The sequence below is a fragment of the Apaloderma vittatum genome, unplaced genomic scaffold (assembly GCF_000703405.1).
Source record: "Apaloderma vittatum isolate BGI_N311 unplaced genomic scaffold, ASM70340v1 scaffold46100, whole genome shotgun sequence".
Taxonomy (NCBI): domain Eukaryota; kingdom Metazoa; phylum Chordata; class Aves; order Trogoniformes; family Trogonidae; genus Apaloderma; species Apaloderma vittatum.
The window spans coordinates 1-23,373 of NW_009697134.1; the positions used below are offsets into that span (position 1 = coordinate 1).

General features: G+C 37.1%; 1 protein-coding gene across 1 annotated transcript; it reads left to right on the forward strand.

Moving 5' to 3' along the window:
* Positions 1–156: 156 nt before the first annotated feature.
* On the forward strand, positions 157–22,782 carry TMEM181 (transmembrane protein 181). Its single transcript, XM_009877175.1, has 17 exons — positions 157–164; positions 4,249–4,352; positions 8,703–8,758; positions 9,798–9,888; positions 10,457–10,575; positions 11,644–11,763; positions 13,660–13,740; positions 14,731–14,830; positions 15,579–15,709; positions 16,144–16,235; positions 17,275–17,332; positions 17,996–18,098; positions 18,193–18,244; positions 18,898–18,980; positions 20,108–20,197; positions 21,806–21,872; positions 22,704–22,782. The coding sequence occupies exons 1-17, from the start codon at positions 157–159 to the stop codon at positions 22,780–22,782; spliced, it is 1,434 nt and encodes a 477-aa protein (XP_009875477.1).
* The last annotated feature ends 591 nt before the right edge of the window (positions 22,783–23,373 follow it).

Consider the following 23,373-nt stretch of genomic DNA (forward strand, 5'->3'; position numbering starts at 1 on the left):
CGGGAGGGGGGCACACACCGACCCGACCCGACCCGGCGCTGCCGGGAGCGGGACGTGCTTCTTTGCTTGGAGCCGGCTCCGGGGCAGGGAGGAGAAGTGCCTTCCGCTGGCCGGGTGCGGTAACTTCGACTTTTCCCCCGTGTCTTTTCATTCGGCATGGACAGGTTAGTTCTCATTAAGGAAATAAGATCGCCGGGGGTTAAAATTAATGTTCCTGAGCCTGTGGTTCGCCAGCAGAAACACGAGAGCGACCGCCCGCTTCTCTAGAGGAGTGCTGCAGCTTGTCCTCTTCTGTAGCCAGTGACCCCCTCCCTCTATCCCCACTCTGATTTTATCTGTTAAGGAAAAAGAAAAACTTGTTTGTCCTGGATATGTCTTCGCATGGACAGAGCCATAGTCATGACTAATTATTCAGACTTCAACGAATACAGCAAATAAAACACTAAAAGCCAAACCCACCCTGGTCACCGGAGCTGTTTATGGTTTTTAACATAGTCATGGTTAGCTGTCAGCTGTCATATAACAGTGCTATGTAATACGCTTAGTATTAATTGTGTGCATCTTTCTGTGTAGTCATGTGCTGCCTCATTAGCAATTAACCGTTGTGCAATACATCTGCAAGAAGAAATTCAAGGTCTTCTGAGGGACACTGAAACAAGACATGTCTTTAATCCATGAGAAAGTGTAGTGTGTACAGATAGACCCAGTATTGTGAATGTAGGTAGCCTGTGTAATCATGTAAATCAAAGTGGTTTTGATGGGTTTATTTGGAAGTGAGCCTAAAATAGAAAAGAGCAGTTGGAGGCAGAGGTGTTGAGGCTAGTATGTCAGAAAAACTGCTGAATGTAAAAGTGAGTTATTTCTGATTTTAATGTCAAGCCTTCGCTACCTACTGCTTAATGCCAATTTTGCCACAGCCTTCCCATCTGTAAAGCAGGAGTCTTAAGTGAAAACTATTGCATAAAAGGCTCTGGTTTTCATAGTGGTCTTTAGTAAAGACTTGTTGCAGGCATGAGAAGTGATAAGATGAGCAATAGCCTCAAAAACATTTTGCTTAAGCTTTTGAGCCATAACTTTATCTAAAGAGCAAGATTTAACCTACCTTTACATCTCACATATGAGTGGCTACTGAAAGATTGTAGTTGTTCTGAGTGTACTTTTCCATAGTTCACTCTATCACAGATTGTATTAGTGCAGTTTATTCTTTACTGACTACTATTTGAGATATCTAGAGTATAATATTTCTCTGTATGTGATTGCTTTCTGTTCCTTTGCAGTTAGTTTCAGGCACATGCAATTTAATTATAAAAACTCAGTTTCCATCTGAGTCAGGATAAAACTTGGTACGGATGGTGAAAGCTGCCTGAAAACAGTTCTTTCCTTGTTTGAACAGGTGCTTCCAGAGTAAGGAACATTTTTTGCTTTTTTCATAAATGCCTTTCAAAATTTAATTCTTTATTAAGTCTTTCAGATCTAAAAAAAAAGTTAGTTAGGGATCATCAACTTCCACTTATGTATATTAATAAATCTTATATAATCTCTTTTCAAAATGCAGATGTTAATGAACATACAGGGAGATTGTTTTCTCTGCTTTGAATGTTAGCTGGTGAAATGAGACACTTAAACCACACAAGGAAATTCTGTTACTGCAGCAAGGGACAGTGAAGAATGCATCACTCGATAGGAATGCTATAAATTGTTTGCCATCGTGATAAATGTAGTTAAGATTTGGCCGAATTCTTATATTTGCACGTATAAAAGCTGTCCATCAAAAGCTTGCAAGTGCATCTGTGATCTGGCATACAGGTAAACCAAGGTGATAATTACTGAAAGCTGTAATGCTGCATTGGCTGGCTGGTGAACTCTGGTGACTTTTCCCTAAGGACTGTGGAGATGAAGCTGGTTTTCATGTTCACGTTATGCATTCTGAAATGTCTGCAAAAATTTGGAAATTAGGAAGCTTATCAAAAGAGCTGAGAATCTGCATAGCAAGTCTCGAGGTATCATGCATCAGACTGCAGCTGTTAAGTGGCTGTCCAGATGTAAGCTGTTAAGAACATCACAAGCATATGTGAATCTTTCCTGTGTATACACAATACTCTTCCAGTCATTGGCTATTTCTTGACCCATGGGCTTTCCCATCCAGACCTGTTTTTAATCTGTTGATCCTCAATGTGTTCTCTTCCACAAGGCATTTGGGATCTATTTAAACCTTTATAGTTGATTTAGGCATATCAGCATTTTATGTGCCATTTTTACACATCAGTGATTTTCTTGTTAATATGAGTATTTTGGCATCTCAAGGTAGTGTCCCATACATGGTGTTTGTAGATAGGGAAGGAATACTAGGTCATCTATTGAGCTGAAAGAGCCCTTGGAACAGATAGGAAAATGGACCTTAATTGTTTTAGTGCTCGTATAGATGTAATAGCTTTAAAGTGGTTTAAGTGCGTGAAGGCAGAGATGTTAAGACACTGATTTAAGGAAAATACTGTAGTTTTATCCCTGCAAAATTTGTTGAGACAAGTTCTGGTTTGAAATGCCTCTATTAATTGGCGTTTTTCAAAGTCATAAACATACTTATCTGTGAGACTTCTGTGTGGTGGTTTCTGTGATAGAGATCTGATCTGTTCCTGTTTAAGATTGTGATAGTTTCATGTACGATTTACCTTTTTTTGCCTATACAGTCAACTCTTCCGACTCCTTAAACTGGTGCAGGGCTTTTGCTTTGCGTAACGGTGTGTGGCAAGGTAAGCTACACTCTGTTTACAGGTGCTACACCCAGAGTCCTGTACAGTCAGTTTGTGCAGACTTGTAATATTTACAGTTACTTGCTGGCAGACCTCATTACTTTTGTGGGTTTTTTCTCCCTTTCTCACCTCCTTTGTGAGTTAAGATTGGGATCTTTCAAACTTCAGTGTAAAGGAAGTTGGTTTTTTTTATGTGCCTCATTTGAAGACAGTGCAGTGGTTCCTAAAGAACACAGAGGTTATTATTAAATCCTTTTACTGGTTTAAAGTGAATTGTTTTCCTTGCTTTTAAGGGCTATCAGGCATACAGGTGTGGAGTACCTGGTCTTACTTAGGCTGGGCTTATGGAAAGGATTCCACCACCTTTTCTGCATTTCTTCATTAGTGTAGTGAATCAGTAAGAGCACCATTCAGCTGATGAAAAGAAGTTTTATTCCAAGTTGAAGGGGAGTGTTGTCTTTAAAGTCATATGCTTTAATGTCTTTCTGTGATGATTCTCATACAACTCAACACTGCTCCTGCTCCCAGTCCTAAAGATTTCCCATGTAAACTGTACAGCTTTCTATATTCATACCTGCCAGAACAACAGTAGAAAATCAAATATATGGTGTCTCAGTTCTGGCATTACTTGAGTTTTGGGTGTATCTTGAAACATGGTGGATTTGTCCTTTTTTAAGTTAGGAACTTTGAAAAAAAAGAAAGATAGAGGAGGGATACGTTTGTAGGATTAATTCTTTGATCGTATTTCCCTTTAGCTAACAGAACTAGAAGTTATCTGTTTTCGAGAGAATGCAAATGGTCCTTTCAGTACTTTTTTTTCCCCTCTATTTTGTCTTTAACCTAATGATAATCACTGAACAGTTGTGCAAGCAATGTCACTGCTTTTATATGTATTCGTGTCTGATACTAAACTTAAGTTCACGTTTCTATTTCTCAAGTTTTGGTGGAGTTCAGACAAGAATGCAGAGCCCAAGTGTGCACATCTAGCTGATCTGGAGTTCTGCCTTATTCCTTGTTAGGGCTGATCCTGCAGGGATGAAGTGTGTATATATATATATATATAGGGTGTAGAAAACTTATCAAGATCCTCTGAGTTGTTAGTGGTATCAATCTTTTTAGGTTAAGCTGTCATTGTAGGAGACGTGGTGTCTTGGATATTGAACTTATTAACATATGAACTAAAAAGAAAAAGTAACCTTTTCTCCCTGTAAGAAGTGCTTTCTTTCCTTAGGACAATAAAAAGCCTTAGCTGAAAAAGAATGAGCATATTTCATATGTTTTTGGGGTGCGGATGTGTGTGCACATACATATGTCTAATAATTCCTAGTAGTTATCATTGCTTTATAAAGAAGCATTAATATTTTGTTTTCTTAGTGCTATGTGTCACCTCAGAGTTTGATTTAATTTTCTTTGTGGAGAAATTAATGGGATCTATTTGTTTTTGCCCCTTAGAAATATGACTGACAGCTAATTCTATGCTTTCTTTTGCTTCCTGTAGGCTGGCACCGATGCGGTTATATACGCTGTCCAAACGACATTTTGTTCTGGTCTTCGTAGTATTCTTTGTTTGTTTTGGTCTGACGGTCTTCATAGGAATAGCAGGTAAGGATGTTGTCTTTTTAAAAGACTACAGTTCTTGTATGCTTTGTCTAAACGTGTTGGTATTTACAGAAGTATTTAAATGTTAATGAGCTTACTGTCCCCAGGATATCTGAGGTGGCATTACTTGGATTGAGAGGAGGAAGTGTTTCTCCCTTCCTATTTTCTCATAGGAGTACTACCTACACATATTTTGTATTTGCAACTGCTTCGCAGGGGAGAGTCAGTAAAGTGAAATAAAGCCAGCTTCATTGCAAAATAATTTTTCAGCAGACTGCTACATTAATTTTCTTCTTTGTATTTCAGTCTATAAATTGGTGGTGCTATTACCTAATTTCCTATGAGGAAATTGATAACTGTTTATAAAGCCTTCTAAATATTTGGGTGGTAAATGCCACAGAAATATAAAATATTTTAGTAATGGAAAAATATGAACTTCTGTTGTCAAACATATATGAGCTTAGCTCTCTGCTTTCAAAGACCTTTGTGGGAGTCAATAGGTTTGATCTGGGAGCCTAAGTACTTAGTGCCTAGATAATCCTGGAAATCAGAGAGATTCATGGAAGTCTGGTCAACAAAGATGCAGTGTCATTAGGCAGATGGAAAGCATGGTAGCCCTCTGTATTTCATGCCAGAGAGCTTTTCCATTTCTGAAACATACTTGAAGAAGAAGTCAGTGTGCTGTCACTGCTGTGTTAATAAGCTAATTGCTGTCAGGATAGCTTTGTCAACACAGAAGTTAAATGACAGTTGGGAAGAGGGGAAGAGAGGGGCTTGTGCTGATTAAGCAAATTGCCCCCTATATAAGAATTACTTAACGATCTTACCACCTCCCCACACTTTACTGCTTATTTCTGCATCACCCAGGATGTTCTCCTGTGCCATTCTCTGAAACCTCTTGACCTTTCTGTGGGGTTGTCTCTACCTCTGCCCTGTCCTTCACTTCTGAATGAGTGCTCTCCAGGCCTGCATTTTATATGAATGGTAAAGGAAGAAACTCTGGAATTACTTAATTAAGTGTCTTTTGTCTGTTTGGCTTAAAAAGTGAGAAATAGTAGTCATGTATTTATACTGCCTAGTTGCAAGAAATGCAAAAAAAGTCGTTTTATGTAAGACTAGGCAAAAGAAATGCTCAGCTTTCTCTTCCAGGAGCACTAAATTGTTAATCTTTAGCAGAATCTGAAAGAGAGTGGCATTGATGTGTTGTGTTGTATCTGCATGCGGAGTGATCTGACGTGGTTGACCTGGGCCAGGGGACTTTGATGTAAGCAACGATGGCTGGCTGTTTGTGTGCTGTTGCGGTCCCAGGACTTGGCTGTGATCCCCTTCAGGAACTTTCAGAACTGCAGGATTCTTCTTCTTGTAAGATTGGTTTGCTGGATAGTTTTGCTGACAAAGCGTGAACACAGTTCATTATTATAGCTTAATTATTTTTAAAATAATGCTGTTTACCTTGGGAGGAGACCCACTGAACACTTTCTGTGATGGTTTTTGTGGCTTTTGTTGACAGCTCCTTGCTTCTGGTGAATACAGGGAGGGGCACTAACAATAGAATGCTCTCTCACTAAAGGGCGCAGTCTGAGCAAAACTCACCACCAAACCCACTGAGTAAATGAAAAAGTGGGAGATACATCCGTATTTTCTGCGCTACTTGAATATGGCATTGCCCATACTCAACATCTCTATTTGCAGTTTGCGAAGCCTAGCAGAAGTCTTGTTTCTCATCTGAGAAAGCAAGATAGTTTAATCCGAGGTGGCTATTGCTCTTCAGTATTTGTAATCAGACACAGATGGAGACTTTCCCCCCACCAAGTAATGCTTACTTTCTTTCCCTTTCCCCAATGGGTCTATGTTATCTTTGGGGTGAGACAAGTGCAAAGAAAATCCAAAGTGTGGAGCTTATTTTCTTTCCCTTTGCAGTTTTCCTGTTCACCACGTCAGAGTGGTTCTTTGCTTTCAGATGTGATTCTGTTAACTGAGCAAGACTAAAAGAAAAACAATAATAATGTATTTTAATTGCCAATTTTTAATAACATGACCATGGCATTGTTTTGGTCAGTTGCTTGAAAAGCTTTAATGTATTGCTTGCTAAAGGAGTAGCAGTTATGGCAGTAGAACCTCATGATTTGTTTGGTTGCTTCTCTTGAAAACTAAGACTGATCTCTCTGCCCCAATATTGGTTCATATCTTCTGGTAAAAACCCCACCTTTTTAAAAAGGCTCATTATATTGTTTTTGTTAAGACTTAAGACTTAGTTACTGAAATACTGACTTATCAACTGATAATCAAGTGACTTATCAACTGTGAGCACTTACTGAAATTCAATTATGCTTTTCAAACCAATAATGCCTTCCAAAAATCTGCCCTGTTTATATGTACTTGAGAACTGAAAAGCTGAGTGATACAGAACTGACTTTGTATGGGGTGGCTCTGAGCAAAGTTGAACTCTAATTCTAATGTGAAGCTTTTAGTGTGTTGGGTGGGATTCTTCATTTTTTCATTTAAAGACTATAAAATGGTTAATATTGTAATTAGAGTGGTTATAGAAGGCCAAGCAGTGCTACATGTTTAGAGCTGTCATGACAGCTAACCTAAAATACTTCTTGCACATAATTTTTAATACTAACTTCGTGGCTGAGTGTCTTTTGAGGATTAATAAATTACACTGAATTGCCAGAGTGAATATATACGGGGAGAGACCATTTGAACACAGAAATCTTACTGTGACTGGGAAGCCTCTAGAGTGACCTAAATACACACACATATGTCCTGCTTATGTCCCTGCCTGCTATACATCTCTGTGTTTTTTCCCTCCCTAGTGTATAGATAGAGACCTTTTCCGACTCTTCCCTTTCATTTTTCAGGTTTAGTTCTTTTGTGTATGTACTTACACATGCACAGATATAGACATTTGCTTATGTACATGCATGCATGCATTCCTCTTCTCCCCAGTACCATGTGTTCTTGCATACCTAAGAAGGCTAAGGGAAAATTGTACCGCTGTCTACAACAACCTTGTCAGAGGATACATAGCAGGTGGGGCTAGACTCTTCTTAGAGGTGCATGACGATAAGGGTGAGAGGCAACAGGCACAAGCTGGAACACAAGGAATACCAGTTAGATATTAGGAATTTTTTTTTACCGTGAGGGGTGGTTAAATACTGGAACAGGTTGCCCAGGGAGGTCGTGGGAGTCTCTGTCTGGAGAGACGTTCAAGACTTGACTGGACATGATCCTGACAACCTGATCTAATTAAGCAAAAGGATGGCCACTGGAGATGTCTTCTAACATAAGTTATTATTTTATTGCTTCCCCTTTACTGCATACAGAACTAGAGGTAGGGTGTGAGTGGATGTATGCAGTTGAACAGTACACATCAGGCATGTTTGTCTCTATCCAGAATGATTGGAGGAATGGTTGCATAAGAGGTCTGGTAGTAGGCTGAACATCTCCCACCATGCTTGGCCGTGAAATGCTATTGATTAAATGGATTGTCTGTATTAGGAGAAATTGTTTATAGAACTTGTATGCAATTATGTTTATTTATGTGATATAATTATGTTTATTTATGTGACATGCCCCAGATTTCTATAGGAAAGGAGGCACACAATCTGAGTAGACCAGGAACTGTTCCTAAAGAGACATGTGGGTATCTTGGCTTGAACAGATCAATGTGATGAAAATCCAGCACTAGCCAGACAGTACTGTAACGGTGATTGTACAAGCAAGTACATTATGTGTATATGAAAAGGCATTAGCATTGTGCACTCAAATACAATGGGATGTGTTTGCCCTGGTACCTGAGTCTTGAGTGCAATGTGTTATGGGTGCTATGCTCTATGTAAATCAGGTAATGGTAGTTGTTTGGCTATAGAAACTATAGTGTGACTAAATATGTGGATTTTTTCAGGTGTTTTTTGCAGCCCTTGTTGAGCTTCAAGTTGCTGTAACAGTGCCACTAGTGCTTAGCTAGCTTGTTCTGTAGCAGAGTGCTTTCATGACTGTAGGGTGCAGCTTAGCTTGGAAAAAATACTGTATTGTTTATAGCAGTAGTTCAGAGCACACTTGGAAGGTTTCTGACATAGAGTTCCTGATTTATAATTTAATTCTATTTAATCATGCCAAGAAATACTATGGCAGAGAGGCTCAAAGGAACATTCAGACCAAGTTTATTAATGATATTGAAATGTCCAGGTGGTCTGCCCTTCAGCTTAAGCAGCTGAAAGGTGGGATATTATTTATGTGCTTTGCAGGGAGGTATTGTGTAGTCTTTTGAAATCCTGTATTTACCTCATTACTTATCAGTAATAAAGATATTTCAATAGATTGCTTTCTTCCTTATATATCATGTAGGTCCTAATGTAATTGAAACTTCTGTAGCAAGAGCCGACTTAAATAACAGCCTAAAGGTAAGAATTAATAAATATGGTTGGATTACATGAGTGGCTTTATTCGATGACAGTAACATTAAACATTGCCTTCCTTCGCCCAATTATTTTAAGTATTTGAATTTTTACTGGAAAACATCTTGGCCACATGGTGCTTTCCAGTCTGAAATTGAAAATGCAATATTGTACTACCACTGTGTTATTTCATGAATTGCCCAGAAGCAGTTTTTAGTCTCTTACTTTTGCAGGCATGCGAGGTGAGAATTCTGTGAGGCTTCTGTACAGTAATTTCTAACTAAGCAACACTTGAGTATTGATAGGATTCACTGGTGAGTTCATGTTGGAGATTCTTGTAGGCAGCCCAAAAATATAAATTCAGAACATAAACTGAAAAGATTTTTTGTTTTGATTTAATTTTTTTTAAGTTAATTTTCTTTAAATACACTGGAAATTTTCTGGGTTTGGTCTGTTAGTCACCTATATATGTTTGCATTGGTACTCTATTATAGGTGGATTTTATTTTTTTTAAAAAACTGTATTTTTATAGCAAAGAAGAGAAATATTTCCTTCATGTAGGTTTTGTCTGTTATCTTCCATGCTTTTGAAATGAGTGTAGGATTTTTAGAAAACCTAATGGAAAATAGTTTTCATAATTATAGTTGAACAGATTTAAAACTGTGTAGCAGATCAGATGAGAGGGTCACAAATCTGACTTTACATCAGAAGTGCTAGAAATTACTCTTATTTTTCAGGCCAGGTCTCAGGATTTTGATCTTCCTATCTGAACTTACTCATTTTATTACTGCTGTTTCTAGGTACTTTCAGTAGTCATACCTTTCCTTAGTTCAGTGCTGTGCAAAATGTGTTGTTTAAGCTACTTCTTTGGAAGGCTTATATTTGAGCTGCTTATGATACTGTCCACAGAGCAGCACATATTAAATGTATTCCTAAAAATGTTGTCACAAACATAATTAACATGCCTTTCATCATTATAACTGCAGATATATCATGTAACAGAGTAATGGCTGGTGTTAATTTAACTTTGTGCATTTTTTTACAGCTGAAGCCATTCAATTTAAGTTCGCCACCACTGTCTACTTACAATCAGCAGCTGTGGCTGACCTGCATAGTTGAGTTGGATCAGCATGATGGTGAGAATCTTACCCAGTTCTTAAGAAACTGCTATGGTAACCTATATATTGTATCTTTAATTTCATTTGTCACGTACCTGATCCTGTTGCTTTCTGGCAGTGGTTGGTTGGTTTTCCCTCTGATACGTTTTTTTTCCCCACCTACCCTCTGCCACCAGTAAAGACATGGACAGCACTGATCTTGAGAAGTGGAAGCAAAAAGTAGATAGGATAAATTGTTTGTTATTTCTGTGAAAGCAGTAGGGTCTAGGGAATCTGTGTGTCTCTTCATTTTGGGGGGAATTAGATATGTAGATTGTTATATTATTAATTTTTCAACAAAACTTCCCTGTAAATATATGAGAAATACTGTAAGTACAGTATTTTTGTGACTTACTGCATAACTATGTAAATAAAAAGTTTTGCGGTTTTTTTATTAATATACTGGAATCCTACTCTGGTAAAGTATAACTGAATAACTGAGTAACTTTTGGATATCATATGCCTTTTAAGGTATATTTGGAACTCTATTTGAGATTCCATTTCTGAATGTAGCAATAGCTTAATGTTTTCTTTTTTTTTATTACAGTATCCCTCAAAAAGAATGTTACTATGACGGTCAAAGTACTTGGGGTGGTGAAGGATGGAAGCACACCATATGTTAATAATCAAGTTCACAATCGGACAAGATTACTCAGTTGTTCACAAGTATGTGCTTGCTTAAACAAAACTCTGATGCAGTACATTTTCTTTAAATCCATTTGTATGCATGTTACATTGCATTGCAAATGGAAAGAATCTACCTGTTAAGCACATCTCGGGAAAGACTCAAGAGTATAGTTTTATTTGTAATTGCAACCTAGCTAGTAATGCTGGCCAAGATACCTACCTATCCATCTTCTTCTGTTTATGTCTATGACTTGTGTTTATTACCTAAAGAGTTCTTGTTAGAGTAGCTCTCTTGTCACCAAAGCAGCATGTCCTTCTTATTCAGATTCAGCAGTACTGAAGAAAGGGATATTGTGGTAAAAGATTGGATATAGAGCCCCAGAGGAGAGAAAATTCCTCCTCTAAAACCTAGCAGAGAGTCTTACTGAAATTAGCTGGCATTTGTGTTCTGAAAAAGCCAAATTTCTTGCCACCTGTGAAGAAATGTTTAAGGTTTTGAGTTCCTAGTATAGTTTTCACTGGAAGTTTTAAGTTTAGAGACATCCAGAACAGCTTCTCCGGATGCAAGTCCTTTAGGAGAGGCATAGCTGAAGTTCTTTGTGGTAAGCATATAGGGTAATTCAAATCTTTTCTTTTATATGTATACACAAATATATGAAATCTGCAGAAATTAATGAGCAGTGTTCCATTAGATTTAATTGCATACAGCCAAGAGAGCAATATGGTTAAAAATGAGGTAGTACAAGATAGTCCTGTCTCATAATCTGATTACCTGGAGCTTAACTGACAGAGTTATTCAGATCTTTCCTGGAGCTGCAAACAGTTCTCTTCACCAGGTTAAGTGGAAAATTAGCCTTGTTATCAGTTCAACCTTTGATCCTGCTAACTGACTTTATCAGTTTCTTCTGCTCTGTGTCTGGTATCCTTCAAGAAATTCTTTATCTGCAGATCTTGTCTGAGTCTGACTGATCAAGATTGGTAAGGCACAGAATAAACATGATCAATATCTGACCATTTAGAAACAAATTCTCCAACCTATAGAGCAGTGTCTATTCTGGAATAGATTGAAGTTTTTTACATACTATTCTTCACTGTATATGTTCACAGAAATGCAGCGAAATCATTGTTGCTCACCTTGGCTACCTGAACTACACTCAGTACAACATCTTTGTTAGCTTTCAAGATCTAAATAAGTTAACATACACCATCCAGAATATTACTTTCACAGTAAGTATAAAGTTTTGTACTAGCAAAAGAAATCTCTTTAATTACTAGTGCTGTGCAAGTCTGCTTTAACTGTAGTAAAAGAAGTTATCTGATTTTTGAAGGTAAACATAAAGCTAAATCATAATTAATTTGTTCTTTCACTACAAATGCCAGAATGATTGTAGCATTTGCTGTTAATAAGGGTCTAGACAATTGTTTTAATTCTGGAAGGAAAGATTTTTCTTTCAGAACTGCTAATGCTGTTTTCTGGAACAGATAAATTTAGTCTAATTCCTGGGAGATATTTTTGACAGTAGGCAAGCTAGACTAGAACACACAGTTTTCTGCATTTGCTTTTAGAGATGTTGCCTCTCTAAAGCATGGTATTTTTTTTCAGCCTTTCCAGGAGGTGTATCTGAATTAGCAAGATTTTTCCAGACTTTACAAAAGCATGGGCTGGAAAGATTTAACAAACTCAAAGAAAAATGAAGTGATTTTTACTTACTGTGCTTATGAGGAAGAGAAGAATGTTTATTCAGTTAAAATAAGCAGGGTAATAAAATAATTAACTAAAATAATCCTAGTGAAGCCTTCTGAAATAACCAGCTCAGTTCATAGCGTTAAAGATTGCTTATAAAACATCATCATTGTGTGCTTATTAACTCCAGCAAGAAATTTAGAAACATTTTCATTGGGAGAAAATTGGCCTAAACTAAATTAGTACAGTTTACTGTGATGTATGCTATGTGTATGCAACATTTGTTATGTCAGGGCAGGCAGCAAGCAAAAATCTTACTATAAAGCAAAAGTGCTTTTTATATACTAAGTGAACTTCCTGAATATTAATACTTGTAATATTCTAATACATAAAGTACATAATTAAAAATAAGCTCTAAGGAGAAAAAACAACCAAACTCACAAACCTTTTGCTTAGTTCCAGATTTCAAACAGGACAAGGTGTTGGAGGATTTGTAGTTTCACAGTTTTGCAGGCTGACTTTAAAGCAGACGTGCAAATCCAAAAAAACCGCAAGCTCAAAGTGCAAATTTCTTGCAGCAACTAAAATTGTCAATTTATTTCATTATTATGATGATTTATGGTGATCTCAGTTGAAATTGTAGATTGCCTTTAGTATAATGAGTTTCTCTACGTAAAATTTTAATTCTGTATTTATGATTTAAAAAGACAAGAGAGAGGTTGACAGATTTAATACGCTGAAACTAAAGCTTGTGTTCACGTGGGCAGAGCATGTTATACCAAGGAGTTTACATTTCAAAAGTGGCTTCAGAAGAGAAGCATGCCAGATTGAGATAAATTGTCAACAGGGGAGAGTTTATGCAAACTGGCATAGTTAATATTTTTGCCCTTCTAGTAATTAGAGGAGGAGATTTTCCTCTTTAACCTATGAAAAAAGTTCTTTGTTGCTGGTTAGCTCATTTATTCTTTGTTTACTTACTTTTCTTCCACTTCTGAAACTTTAAGAAAACAAACCCATTACAAGAAGCATGCCTGTACCTTATCAGCCTCAGTTTGTGCATCTGACCTTGGTAATGAACAATGTCATACTGGATTTACTCAATTATTGACTTTCAAACTTTGAATGTAAAGGCAGTTGAAATCAGTGAAGAGTATCCTTTTTGTTCTGAGAAGTGCTTTAACATATGACAGCACACTGAGTATGTTTCAAAGTGACAGGGTAAAAGAGGAGCAAGAATATTAGATTTCTTTGGTTATTATCTTTTAACCATATAGTCCTGTGGATATGAAATTGTCTTTTCCATGGTGACATGCTGGGCTTTGGTTATACCTTTAAATTTTCAAAAGCCAGAGTATCTGCAGAAAGTGCTAATTATTGATGCCTTATGTACCTTGTCAAAACATTGCTCATTGAGCTTTTTTTCTTCTGTTTTCTTGTAGTGGAAGACCTACAATCCAACTTTTTCACAAGTGGAAATATGGTTCCGATTTGTCTTTGTAGTTCTTACTTTTATGGTCACGGTAAGATACTGTTTCAGTTTTTCTGGAGTATGTTATCTAGGCAGCTGATAACATTGTTCTATAGCGTTGTGTTTATAGCTTAACCCCAGCCAGCAGAGCTGAGGTATTGCTGAATGGGTCTAAAAAATGTTTCTAAAATACTTATATCATTACTGCTTCTATGTTGTGATATTGAAGGGACATAAAGAAAATAGGATAAATCAGAAAACTCTATTTTCTAAACTGTGATTTTGAATCAAAGAAAAAGAATTTTGCTTAAACAAAGGAAATTGTGATTAGATGCTAGAAAAAGTATTTTCTTTCAGTGCAGGTAGGCTTGGACATTTGAATAGATGCCCAGATTGTGGGTTCTCTGAAAATGAACAAAACTCAGTTGAATATGACCTTGATCTAATTTTAAAGTCGTTACTGCCTTGAGTGTGAGGATGGGCCAGATGACCCCCAGAGGTCCCTTGCAACCTAAATTATGCTACAGTTTAGATTATCTCTCCCCTCCAACCTGTTTTAGTCCCTGAAAAGAAGCGCTGGGGAAAAAAAAAGTGACATAAAATCAAAAATGCATAATTTTCAGAGTAAGGACACTAAGGCGGTGAACACTTGCATAGCATTTTTCTTACATAGATGATGTCACTCAGCTGGTAACTGTGAATGTGATACGGAATGTGTACTTTTAGAAAGCAGGTTTAAGTGGAAGTTGTTGGTAGCATGCGACCAGTAATTAGGCAACATTTTTCATCCATTGTTGACTTGCGCAGTACTAGTACGTGGTTTCAGTCTGAGTTCCCTTTAGAGATTAAGTAATTTGCATTGTGGTAAGCCAGCAAGCTTGGAGCAGAAGTAGAGGCTAGGAGACATGGCTCCTTTTTTAAAATGTTCTCAGTGGCAAAGACCTCTGAAGTAGCCTTTGCAATGTGCTGTTTTATGTCTTTACTCTGGTAAAACCATTAAGGTTGTATTCCTTCCCTACAAATTTTTGTTGTTGTTTTATAGTGTCTGTTTGCACATTCCCTGAGGAAATTCTCCATGAGAGACTGGGGTATTGAACAGAAATGGATGTCCATCCTTCTTCCCCTCCTGCTACTTTACAATGGTATTTGTATCCCGGAATTTTTAGAAAAGGTCCTTTTAAAAAGAAAAAAAAGAAAATAGTGCGTGAGTGAGAAAGCAAAATGGAATTTGGCCTTGAACTTAGAAGCAGTTGTTTATAAGGCTTCAGAAAACTAATTTAAAAAAAAGACTTTTAACATGTATCAAATTCAAGGGCATTATGAGTAGGTGGAACTCATTCTTTTCAGTCATGTGAATGTCAGTTTTATTTGTTTAAAGCTCTGATTTGAATAGGTGGCTGCAACCGTACTGAACCTTTCATAAAGCGACAAGTAAACGCGGTTTCTGTGTGTGTCCGCAAAGTCTTTCTTCTGCATTTTTCAGATACTCGCACTCTAGTTAAAAATGGAGACTACTTTCAGTCCAGTAAACCACATAAATTTCTAGCACTCTGTAGCAGTACCAAAGGAATATTTGCCTTTCAGTCATTCTGTGATAATTTTTTAGGTCATCACCAAGAACACTGATTTAGCAGAAAGTCTAATAAATCTGAAATCTACTAGAAATTCTGGCAACCATTTCAGATTATTTCTACAGCACAGAGGAGGCGGCACCGTTTTCTTTGTAAATTACTTGAAGAGAAGGCAAACTTCAATTTAATTTGCTGGTGTAATTCGAAAAACCTGGGGGGTTTTGTTCCTCTGAAGATATATTCCACTTTACTTTTCATAATGGAAAAAACTGTGCTTTTTTCCCTCTGTTTAACGTTTTTTTTTCTTACTTTGTTCCAGATCCATTTTTCCCCCTTTCTTTTCTGGTGAACAGCTGGTTTCCTGGAATGCTGGATGATCTGTTCCAGTCACTGTTTCTGTGTGCGTTGTTGTTGTTCTGGCTTTGCGTCTACCACGGTATAAGAGTACAGGTAAGGCTGCAACGTTATCTGCTGCTTTCTGAGAAGACAGTTGCAAGACAGCCTTCAGAATTACAACGCCATTATGCTTTGTTCTTGCTTGAAGGGTTTTTTGTTGTATGTGGTGATTGACTGTTTTTTAAACCGGTTTAAAATACCTCATAAGATAAATATGAATTCTGGAGCATATTCCTATATTTGCAGTATCGGTGAAATATGCAGAATCTTATAAACAGGATGCTCCAAATCTGCTGCATCTTATTACGCAAACGCTACAATTTTAAGTTTTCTTTAATGACCTGTGTGGGTTAAAACTACAAAAGATGAGTCTGTTAATCTAGTTCATGTCAAACAAAACAAAGGTGATAGTTAACTTTTTCTGTCAAGAATTAAGGAAATCTCAAATGTGGATTCACTCTTTCACTACACTATTGTTTTGTCAACAGGGGGAAAGGAAGTGCTTAACTTTCTATCTGCCCAAATTCTTTATTGTTGGGCTGTTGTGGCTGGCCTCTGTTACACTGGGAATATGGCAAACGTAAGCAATTTAAAATTTTAGTGTAAAAGTAATGGGTTGAGAGTGTTCAAGAACGAGAAGTTTGTTTATAATTAGTTATAATATGTTTCTTAATGCTCTGATTGTGGTAGAGGGATGGAGTTCAAATTCATATGTCGTTTTGTTTTGCAAATTGTGACTTATTTGAAAACAGAATTCCCCATGGATGATCTAGTAGTACATAATTTTATAAATGAGATCTACTTTGAATCACTACTTTGTCAATATGTTATGGTTCCCTACAATACTCACGTCTCAATTAGCTTTGAGTATTTGAAGCAAGAGTTTATCCATGGTTAACTATTACACAGTTTGACCAAACTTTCTCAACTATTAAACCTGCATAATTGGTATTGACACTGCTTTGTCAGGCTGTGCTCTGTCTCCTCAAAGCTCAGTTCTTTTGCTCACTTTAGTGTTTCTCTCTCTTTTTTTTTAATTTGTTGTGTTAACGTAAAGGTGTCACTATTCCCCACCCAGAAAACTTTCACAGTTTTGGTACACTTGTAGTTTCTGAACTCTTTTTTGTTTCTCAAAAGAAACTTTCTAACCTTCTCCATGCTGTTACACATTGTTGAAAGCAGTGCAGTTGAAGGAAATGCTTAGGCTAATGTCCTATCAACAGAATTGCTATGAGAGAAGGGCTTATACCACAGTTATTTCTTAAGTAAAAGTCTCATCACCAAGGGTAAAATGTAAACACCAGATCCTGAAGGCTTGTAGGAATTTACAAGATTATACATTTTCTGAAAAATAAGTGGGTCGATTAGACATGCTAATAACTGAAATCCTACGTATTCCTTCAAAATTTGGTTTGGGAAGGAGTATGTTATGTACTGTAAATTATCATGACTCTGTTGGAATCTGTGGCATTGCACCACTTTATACAACCAAAACCTGTAGTTATAAACTCTACAGTAACTTTAAAAGTTTTGTTAGTGGGTTTCTTGCTCAGTAGGGCTTTTGACCTTATCTTTTGTAATGGTGTAAGCACCACTTTTTCATTTTGAATCTTTTCTAGTGTTAACGCAGTGCATGATCCTACATATCAATACAGGGTTGATACAGGTAATTTCCAGGTAAGTCAGAAATGTTTCTTGCTATTAAATTGCCAGGTGGAGTTAGGCAATACATGGAATTAGTGTTTGTTCTTCTACTAAAATCTATAACACAATTTAGAAAATAGCAAATGCTGGTGCAGATAGTTTTTATTCTGACTAGGGGGCTTTTAATTTTGCTTTAGATCATGCATGGGCTCCATCCTAATGAGAAGAGTAAATTGTCTTGCAAATCTGGAGACTCAATGCCACTAGTTTAGTCACAGACTCACCACTGTTGGGATTGAAAGAAATATTTTTAAGCCTCTTAATAAGTCAGTTTTCTCAAGTCATCTTTACTCCTGCCCAGATCCTCCATCCTAGTAAATTTCAGACTTTCTTATAAAGGAAGATCTGATTTATATGAGTCCTTGTATTGTTGCCAGGAACTGTGTTTTTTGAAACTCATTGAGATTCAGCTCACTGTGAACTCAGTGAACAAAATGATGACTTCTGTTAAACTTCCTTTCTTCACATTCCCCAAAAGCCTACCTTTATGTACAGCCATCCTCATTTGGTACTTGCTTCCATGAGCTTACTTTCCCTGAATAAATGGACCATTCTGCATAGTGCTATTTTTCTACTGAAGGAAGAAGGAATAAACCAAATCTTGTTAAATAATGAAAACTACTGCTCTTTTTATAGGGAATGAAAATCTTCTTCCTTGTGGTGGCAACCACATACATTCTCTACCTTTTGTTCCTGATAGTGAGGGCATGCTCAGAACTTCGTAACATGCCTTATGTTGGTAAGGAATATTTCTTTTGATTGTTCCCCAGACAGGCTTGCTTCTAGAAGTAGATGTAAATTTGCTAATAACAGCTTTTCTCAATCTTTTTCAGATCTCAGGTTAAAATTCTTGACTGCATTAACCTTTGTAGTGCTTGTCATTAGGTAAGGTTTTTCAAAGTACATTTCTCAGTACCATAACTTTTATGACCTTTTTTTCAGGGCTTTGAATACATTTATTTTTGTAAATAAACTTGCCAATCAAACTGCGGAATGTCTTTTGATATGATTGTTATGGCAAGCTTTTCTTAGTTTTTTAACCCTTCTTGAGGCTTTTAGAGCTAACTTTATATTGTTTATATTACCACAACAATACGCTGCAAGATTTAGAGGTTCACTTAGCAGAGATGTTTTCTGTACTGCTGAGTGGTCTGCAGTGCACCATTCACCTATTTGAGAGCTTTGTAAGCTTCCCTTAGTCAAAGCAGGAATTTAGAATTAGTTTCTTAGATTATTGTTTATATCTGTCTCTCCCACTCCAAGCAGCTGTTTCAAATTACTATTGACTCTTGAATTGCCTGTAGTGGGTAAAATCTGAGGGAAATAGACAACTTAGGGGGGGAAGTTTGCTTTACTGACTTGACTTTTAATCATAAAAGAATAATTCTTAACTTAGAATTATGAAAGCAAATGTGTTTTAAAATAAATGGTCAACATGTTAGCATTATTATTTTCTCATACACTTTTCCATCAAGGTACCATTTTAATTTTGTGGTTTAAAGACACAGTACACCTATATCCTTTATTTTTTTCCACAGCATTGTTATACTTTACCTACGCTTTGGAGCACAAGTTCTACAGGACAACTTTGTTGCTGAGCTGTCGACTCATTATCAGAATTATATCCTTTTGTTATGTTACTGCTCAAGTAGGAATGTTAATCTGTTCTTATCCAGAAGATACTTAAATGATGTACCTGAGGACTGAAACCTTTGACTTCTAAGTGGGCTTTTGAAGTTGAGTCCATTGTGATCGAGGTTTCATGTCAGCATTTTTAATGGCTCTTTGTAAAGATTATGAGCCGAGACAGTTTCAGTCTAATTTGTTTGCATCACCTAACTCATAACTGCATTTGATACTCTTCAAAAGGAATGAAGGCCTAGATATGGATGCATTCCAGTAATTTTAACAAGTTACTGTGACAAATTTGTCTGTATTTGCTCCTTGAATTCCATTTGCTGTATACCTATCAGATAGCATGGAGCATACCAAAATACTTGATAAATTAGTAGTTTAAAAGTCACTGAAAATGTGCTTCTGTTTTAGTCCCAAGTCTGCACGTAGAAGAGGTCATAGCAGAGAATTTAAGTGACTTGAGAGAGACCGTTTCTGATGGCTGTTGGCAGCAGGGTTACTAACTGTATTTCTGGTCCTGAACCATGAGGTGCTAGTTCATTGTACTTTCTGAAAGTGACTGTGTGATAGCAACTGCTCCAATTACTGATAACCTGAAGCACATGTTGGGAGCTGTGTAGAAGACTATATATAAAGCCTTTAGAACTCTCCCAAAATGATGGCAAGAAGCCATCTTCAGAGTTCTGTCTACAAATAGTCCTTTCTTTTTCCCCTCTCAGTTGCTGTGCAGAGGAAGAACTTTTTAAAAAAATAATTAAAAAATCCCAACAGCTCCCACTTGAACACCTCCTTTAGTCAGCGTTCTTCTGGCATTGAAGGCAGAACTATTCAATTAACCCCACGTGCCACCACTGAAGAGGTCAATTATCTCAGCAAATGTTACTTGTGTTAAAGCTTTGTCCTCCCTTCGGTGGGAACTTTACGTTGAAATACTTTGAGTACATTAGTTGTCATTGAATTTAAAACATGCAGGTTTGTTTAGCCATTCACGCTCTCCAACTTTAGTAAGATAAACATCCTTTCAGTTGAAACAGCTTATGTAGTTTTGGGTCCCTTTTCCAAAGTCAATATGTGTGCAGCTATGTTAAACAGTATCCTTGACAACTTAACTACCAGCCGAATTCTTATCATTTTATGGTTTATTGAACTTCTATCTCTACACGTTAGCCTTTGTGTATTCACCCTCCAAGAATGCATTATATGGTAAGTGTAAGCAATCTTGCAAACTTAGATGACTAGATATTAGCAGATACTGTGTAGTGTCTTTATATTTTGCTTGTCTCGCTACTGTTTCAATTTGGTTTGGGTTAACATAAGCAGAGGCTGCGCCACTCCTGAGCAAATTGGTGTTGGCAATAGGAAGCAACACATTAAAAAGTATACAACTGATTAGCTAGACTTGAATTCTTAATGCTGTTAGTCAATATGGTGTTTGCATATAATGCAGTAACTTTTGCACTGACTGACAGACAGTCTCTGAGGAGCAACAGTACTTCATTTGTACTTTGTTCTAACACAGGTTAATGTATTGGCATGCTGGCAAACTGGACTCTGAAATAGGTCACCGTGGTTGGAAAAGTAGGGATGAAGCTGATCTCGAACATGAGAGGAATTCTGGGGAACTTGCTCTGAGGAAAGAGCTGCACAAGGCCCAAGTAAAGGGAGATAAAGGATTGAATTAGTGGCACTTTTTTTTGCATTCCTATGTAGAGGATGTAATCTGATTTACATGATTGCCAAGCATTATTCCTGTCTAAGAGATAAAGATCTGCAAAATAAATATTTGTACTGGGTTCAATCTCTGCTTTAAGCATCGAGTTTAAAATACAGAACCATAGAACAGCCCAGGTGGAAGGGACCTGGAAAGATCACTTGGTCCAATCTTTCATGGGAATGGGAGCCTAGATGCGATTATCTACCATACTGTCTAGTCATATCTTGCATGCTGAGAGGTATTCAGGGGGAAGGCACTACATAGTGGAGCTGGTCCTTTCTCTAAGCTTTTTAGAGTTGAGATTGATGGAACCATTGCAGAAAAACATGTCTTTTTCCAGTAAGAAAGACAATAGAAATGCCTGGGTGAGCACAAAGTTAAAAACTTGCTGTTGAGTTGCCAGAAGCATTAGTTTATAGAAGGAAGAAAGTAAAAACTGCCAGGAAAAATATGTTTATGACAGATAGCTGGATTGAATTTTACTTGCGTATAATTATGAATTAAACAGCACAGATTATGCAAGAAATGAAGGCCTTAAAACAAGGTACAGGGAATTGTCATAAATAGCGAGTGGAAAGTATGTGTTTCCTTTCATCTCACCACAAAGGTACAAGTCCTTCCTTCATCTGTTACAAGGATGAAAAATAACTGGCTAATCATGGACGTGCATACAAGAGATTACAACTTTGGTCTGCTTCATTTGTAGCTTAGAAATAACCAAAAAGTTAAAGAAGTCTGTGCTTTTTAAATACATGTGAACTTTTGAATAATGATTAAGGATAGTGAGGCCTGACTTAATTACTATTATGTGGAAGTTGAAAGAATATGACATTGGAAACTGCAAGGGAGGAAATTCACTTACACAACATGGAGAATATCTATCTAAAAATGAGATAGTTATGTCATCTCCTTAACTCTTAAAAATACCATGATGTTGGACCTGAAAGGTGAAGAATTTGAAGGAGAGAATTCATGTTTGTATATAGTTTTGTTGAACTGCCTTGGAAGTTGTTGAGTCTGTTGCCTACAGTGTTGAAGTACAGCCACATTTCTATATTTAATGTGCTGCTAAATTAACTCTTACTTGTATTTTCTAGAATCACAGTTGAAAGACAATCCTGCTTTTTCTATGCTGAATGATTCAGATGATGATGTGATATATGGGTAAGATTATAAAATATCTGTGGAGAGTTACTTTTGGCGTGTTATTTTTGTAATGTTCTTTCCCATGTTAATTAAATAAGTGAAGGATTAATGAAAGGTTAGTGAAAGTATTCTGCCTGAAGAGCAGAAACACAGCATTATTCCGAAAAAGAAATGCAATGAGAATGCATGTTGGTTGGGGGTTTTTTTTTGGATTCTAAAAGGGATTGCCATGGCACTGATACAAACAGGTAAGAAAGCATTAGGAGGCTGGTAGATCATAGAATGAAGGCAGCAAGAGCTTTGAAAGGAAAGGCCTTCCTTTTAAACTGGGCAAGATTGCAGGAGGCAGGTAGAGTTAGCAGAGCAGCAGCTCATAGGTAAATGCTTCAGGGAAGGAGAACAGCTCTTAAACGGCCATCACTTACTGAAGTAAGAATAATCGAAACTAGCAAAACTTCCTGGACTTGTGTGAGTTTATGTAATATCAGAATTATAGTAGCACCTGATGGGGTATCTCTCTGCTAGACACTGAACAAGCCCTTAATCTGCCCTTGATGATTTCACCTCTTGCCAAAAACACTGAAGTGATTGGAGCAGTGAGGATGGGGTTAATACTGCAGTTACCTGAACATGTTTGCTCTAGACTAGCTATGTGCATTGTCCAATAGCATGTCTTTGCTTAGTTAGATGAGTAGTGGTAGTACCAGCTTGCTTCTGTATGAATCCTTGTGAAAAGTGGCTTGTAGTTACTGGAATAACTTTTATTATGCATCACCCTCTGGAGAGAAGTTATATATACTGAACATCTGAACACCACATTCAGAAGTTTTAATGAGATCTGTTTCACAGGAGCGACTATGAAGAAATGCCACTTCAGAACGGCCAAGCTATTAGAGCCAAGTATAAAGAGGAATCGGACAGTGATTGATTGATTTTGATGTAGACAGACATGTCCACCTGGAATTAAACTAATTTTGAAGTTTTTCTAGATGGGCAACTTCCTTGGCTTCCTTACAGTCTGCTGTCATCTGAACACTGACTCCCAGGAATGACATCCTGCTTTTGTTACTGTTTACAAAGTTAAAACCGAAAAAGGAATGCTTGAAAAGGTTGTGGTGAAAACTTAAGAAACCAAAATTTTTATATCGTATAAAATGCCTGATAGCAGAATGTCTGTGGACTAAAATCTTTAAGTCTATTGCCAGTTAGAAGTGTCACTGATTGTATGCTGATTTTAGATTTCTTCCTTGCTCCTTGAGTTTTATTTATTTTTTGTTTTCATGATTATGTTCAGCATACTGTCATTCATCTGTTGTATTTGTGTTAGCTCCTTTTCATATTGTCCACTGCTGTACGAAGTGCCTCGTTTTCCTTTCAAATTTCTACCATAGTCTTTTGAGCTGGAGGAAGGGAATAAGGTGTTTTAGGGTTTTCTCTCTCTTTTCTTTTTCTTTTTTTCCCCATTCTTCCTTTGAAGAAGTGTTGTAGTGTTGCCTATCGAGGCGTAACAACCTGGTTC